At 44.8% G+C, this 5,000-nt stretch overlaps 1 protein-coding gene across 1 annotated transcript in view; it reads left to right on the top strand.

Moving 5' to 3' along the window:
* The window catches only part of clcn2c (chloride channel 2c), a 64,183-nt gene extending 59,792 nt beyond the window's left edge, over nt 1-4,391 (top strand). The window contains exons 19-22 of the mRNA XM_062552053.1: nt 276-387; nt 804-871; nt 3,586-3,660; nt 4,383-4,391. Of these exons, the coding sequence (XP_062408037.1) occupies nt 276-387; nt 804-871; nt 3,586-3,660; nt 4,383-4,391 (264 nt within the window). The remainder of the gene's footprint in view (nt 1-275; nt 388-803; nt 872-3,585; nt 3,661-4,382) is intronic.
* The last annotated feature ends 609 nt before the right edge of the window (nt 4,392-5,000 follow it).

The following is a 5,000-nucleotide window of genomic DNA, read 5'->3' as shown; positions in this document are numbered from 1 at the left end:
TCAGGTGTGCAGCATTGCATAAGTGAAGTGTGTGTCTCCCTCTCTACTTTCTGGTGTACATTTCCACCCTGTACAGGAGCTGCTCAATGCACACGCACACACACACACACACACACACACACACCCTGCACAGGATCTGCTCAATGCAGGGCTCCATGAGACGCCTTCACTAACTCTGTGTCCTCATGTGATGTCCTGTGTGTGTGTGTGTGCGTGTGTGTGTGTGTGTGTGTGTGTGTGTGTGTGTGTGTGTGTGTGTGTGTGTGTGTGTGCAGATCTCCACTGAAGAGTCCTCCTACAGTCCCCCCCGCTCTGTGAGCCCCAAGCCTCTGAAGCCGGCACTGAAGAGATCATCTGTAGTGGAGCGGCCCACAGAGATCCCCACCAGTAATACACACACACACACACACACACACACAGGCACACACATACAGGCACACACATACAGGCACACATAGACAGACACACACACACACACACACACACACACACATACAGTACATACAGACACACACACACACACACACACACACACACACACACACACACACACACACACACAGGCACACACATACAGGCACACATACACACACACACACGCACACACACACGCACACATACACACACACATAGAGTACATACACACACACACACACAAAGACATAGACACACACACACACAAAACCATCAGTAACAGACACAAACTCCCATTACCCAACAGTAATACAGAGGCATGCACTATCTATAGGTTTCCATGGAAACTGTTTGATTGACATGCTGGTGTGTTTGATTCCTCCCCTCAGGTCCTCAGGACTCTGGTATCGCTCTGAAGAACCTCTTCTGTGCCTACCCTGAGACGGAGGGGCTGGAGGTCAGTGTTGTGCATGAACGAGTTCAAAAGATCGTGTTCATTGAACACGCTCATTTTTCTGTGAACGCTGAACTGAACGCAACATATTTGTAAATAATGAATTTGAACGTGAATTCGCTCAGATTTTGGGAAATGAACGACGAACGTCACTGTTGATGTCCAATTAAACGTTACAGAATTTATTTTGTCCTGAGAAGTCGAGTGACACTATCTGCTGGCAATTCAGAAACAGTATGTCGTTGTCACACCCACTGCCCACGGGCGCCACTCCTAAACTACAGCTTTGCACTACCTTACTACATTACCCATGATCACGTTACGCATGATGCATTGTACACAGAACCGCTGCTAGGCCTATATGAATGCAATCGCGGAAAGATTCTGCACTTGTCAGTGATGATAGAGGGATGCATAACGTGTTCAAAGAGCCCTACAGTATGTCACTGATCCATCTGGTAAGGTAATGCAGCAAGGCAGCCTCCTCCATACCCCCGGTGTAAAAACTACACTCTTCTGCCGTCAGGCATGCACAGCTGACGCATTTATTATTAATTATTAATAAATGCGCGGCTGCATTTATTAGGCGTCGGTATCTGCCATAGACCTAAAAGAAATGTATCTGCCCAGCGAAATAAAGCCCAATTTACGGACATTCTCAATTAGATGAGAACAACAGGTGGCTGTAGCCTATATTCCGTCAGAAACAGATTTTCATTCAAATGAACTGAATTTGAACTAGTTCAAAATTAAAAATGGTGAGCTATGAACGTGAACAGTTCACTTTGCACGTGTGTGAACTGAACTTTGAACTAGTTACTGAAGAGTGTGAACGTGCACAACACTGCTGGAGGTACACACACACACACACACACACACACACACACACACACCTCGCCACACAGACACACACCCAAACACACACACACCTCGCCACACAGACATGCGCCACGTCACTCTTTGATGTCGCCGCCACTCTGTCACATGGCCCATGTACGCTACGCTACAGTTCCAAACACGCTGTCACCTAGGTTACGCTACAGTTCCAAACACGCTGTCACCTAGGCTACGCTACAGTTCCAAACATGCTGTCACCTAGGTTACGCTACAGTTCCAAACACGCTGTCACCTAGGCTACGCTACAGTTCCAAATACGCTGTCACCTAGGCTACGCTACAGTTCCAAACAAGCTGTCTCCTAGGCTACGCTACAGTTCCAAACACGCTGTCACCTAGGCTAGGCTACGCTACATTTCCTAACACGCTGTCACCTAGGTTACGCTACAGTTCCAAACACGCTGTCACCTAGGCTACGCTACAGTTCCAAACACGCTGTCACCGAGGCTACGTTACAGTTCCAAACACGCTGTCACCTAGGCTACGCAACAGTTCCAAACACGCTGTCACCTAGGCTATGCTACAGTTCCAAACACGCTGTCACCTAGGCTACTCTACAGTTCCAAACACACTGTCACCGAGGCTACGCTACAGTTCCAAACACACTGTCACCTAGGCAATTTTAACTTTTATTACGTGTTAGCAGACTTGCATTATAGTGTCCATAACATATTGTGAATTTAATTACTCTGCAAACAAACATCGATCTGAAATATGGTATTCTTGGGTTGTTCTAACATTTAATGTCTTTTTAATTTCCTTTACTTGACACCAGCTTTTATTAGGTTCCTAAATGTACAATGTATGCAAATGTGTGCATTTTGAATCCAGTTTGTGGATATCCAGTGCGATGTGTTCAGTGTCCTGCCCAGTGCTTTTGGTGAGAGGAAGGAGGCCACTCTATATCCACTACTCCACCTTGAGCATTTGAACTCAGTCATTAACCGCTATCAAATACATATAGGAATCACAGCTTATCATTTGAACTCTAAGTCATTAACCGCTATCAAATACATATAGGAATCGCAGCTTATCATTTGAACTCTAAGTCATTAACCGCTATCAAATACATATAGGAATCGCAGCTTATCATTTGAACTCAGTCATTAGTCATTAACCTCTATCAAATAAATATATGAATCGCAATCCGTAGCAGCTTAAAAAGTAAAAGTAAGTTTGATCAGTGCATTCAGTCTCTTTTGATTAAAAAGAGGTAGCCCCCCCACAGCCTTGATGATATTTGATATTTAAAATTGAAAACTAAGCCATAAAATGTATCAAAAACACATATACCAATAACAATATCAAACACAAACAGCTTAAATGTTAAAAGTAAGTTTGCAAAATAAGACACCCACTGTTCCGATAGCACACCTGTAACTCAATAAGCAATCAATATGTGTGTGTGTGTGTGTGTGTGTGTGTGTACTACGTCTCCACTCTAAAGAATAATAACGTGGAGAGCTCAGTGTGTATATTCTTGTGTGCTTGTGTGTGTGTGTGTGTGTGTGTATGTGTGTGTGTGTGTGTTAACCACATGTCTCCACTCTAAAGAATAATAACGTGGAGAGCTCAGTGTGTGTATGTGTGTGTGTGTGTGTGTGTGTGTGTGTGTGTGTTAACCACATGTCTCCACTCTAAAGAATAATAACGTGGAGAGCTCAGTGTGTATATGTGTGTGTGTGTGTGTGTGTGTGTGTGTTAACCACATGTCTCCACTCTAAAGAATAATAATGTGGAGAGCTCAGTGTGTATATGCGTGTGTGTGTGTGTGTGTGTGTGTGTGTGTGTGTGTGTTAACCACATGTCTCCACTCTAAAGAATAATAACGTGGAGAGCTCGGTGTGTGTGACGCCCGAGCTCAGACGGCCCAAGCGCGTCCGGATTTCTGTTGTGGTAAGACCCTGGCTCCGCCCACTCGTCCGAAATCATTTCCGTCGCCACGCCCCCGGTCCATCCCACCAGCCAATCACCTCCCTCCCATGTCTAATCACCACCCTCATTGGCCAGATGCCCTCTGACTCAGCCCTCTAGTCTAGTGCTTTAGAGGTCTAAACTACATTACCCAGGGTGCTTTAGAGGTCTGAACTACATTACCCAGGGTGCACATGGTGCTGAAGTGCAACACTGTGAAAGTATGTAGTTACAAACTACAAACGTAGCAGCTTTATACATTATGGCAACTTTTGCTCTCCACTGAAGCCTTACCGAGATGAACAAGCATATTCTCCTGGCTGATGAAAAGACCAAGGATCAAAGGACCAGGATAAACACATCAGGTGTATAGAGGATAAACGCATCAGGTGGATAGAGGATAGAACACATCAGGTGTATAGAGGATAAACACATCAGGTGTATAGAGCAGGGGTGTCCAAACTACGGCCCGCGGGCCAACTGCGGCCCGCGACGCACTTTAGTGCGGCCCGCGGAGCATGTATTAGTTTATTATAGATATGGCCCGCCACACTTCATTGGCTGTTCGCTATTTCTTTCCAGCAACGACGTTGTGGTTAACATTACTGCAAACTCCTTTACACTCTTCTTAGAGAACGTTTACAATGTCAATATCAAAACAGCATGTTACATAGAGATGATACTCTTTGAAATCTCTATTGCAGCAAATCTAATTTGCGTTGTTACATACTCATAAGTCATAACGTTACTCATAACGTTGGCTAATTGGGAACGCGTTTTAGCGCGCACGAAAGGGAGAGAGCGCGCCAGCTGGCTTGTCATTGTTGATAACTGTTATCTCCTTCTTATAAGAAACGTTTAAAAGAAAAACGTGAAGACAACAGTAGTTTCACTACTGAGCAACGGTGATTAGGCACAGCAGCCACTGAGTGGAGCCGGCAAGAGTCTTAAAGTGACAGTGCACCATTTATAAATGAATTAAACAGCCTCATATTAACCGTATTTCTTAAAGAATTTATTTTCTACAACAAAATAACGTTGTGTCATTATTATCATTGAAGTAGTTATATACGTGATGTATACTGCATTGTGTACATGTCCAATGGGGGGGGGGGGTGGGGGGGGGGGGGGGGGTTATGGCCCACCGGTCAATTTCCAAGACCCAATGTGGCCCTTGAGCCAAAAAGTTTGGACACCCCTGGTATAGAGGATAGAACACATCAGGTGTATAGAGGATAAACACATCAGGTGTATAGAGGATAAACACATCAGGTGTATAGAGGATAAACACATCAGGTGTATAGAGGATAAACACATCAGGT

The sequence above is a fragment of the Sardina pilchardus genome, chromosome 13 (genome assembly GCF_963854185.1).
Source record: "Sardina pilchardus chromosome 13, fSarPil1.1, whole genome shotgun sequence".
Classification (NCBI taxonomy): Eukaryota; Metazoa; Chordata; class Actinopteri; order Clupeiformes; family Clupeidae; genus Sardina; species Sardina pilchardus.
Note: the sequence above shows the minus strand (reverse complement) of the source record. Positions and strands in the feature narration are given on the sequence as shown.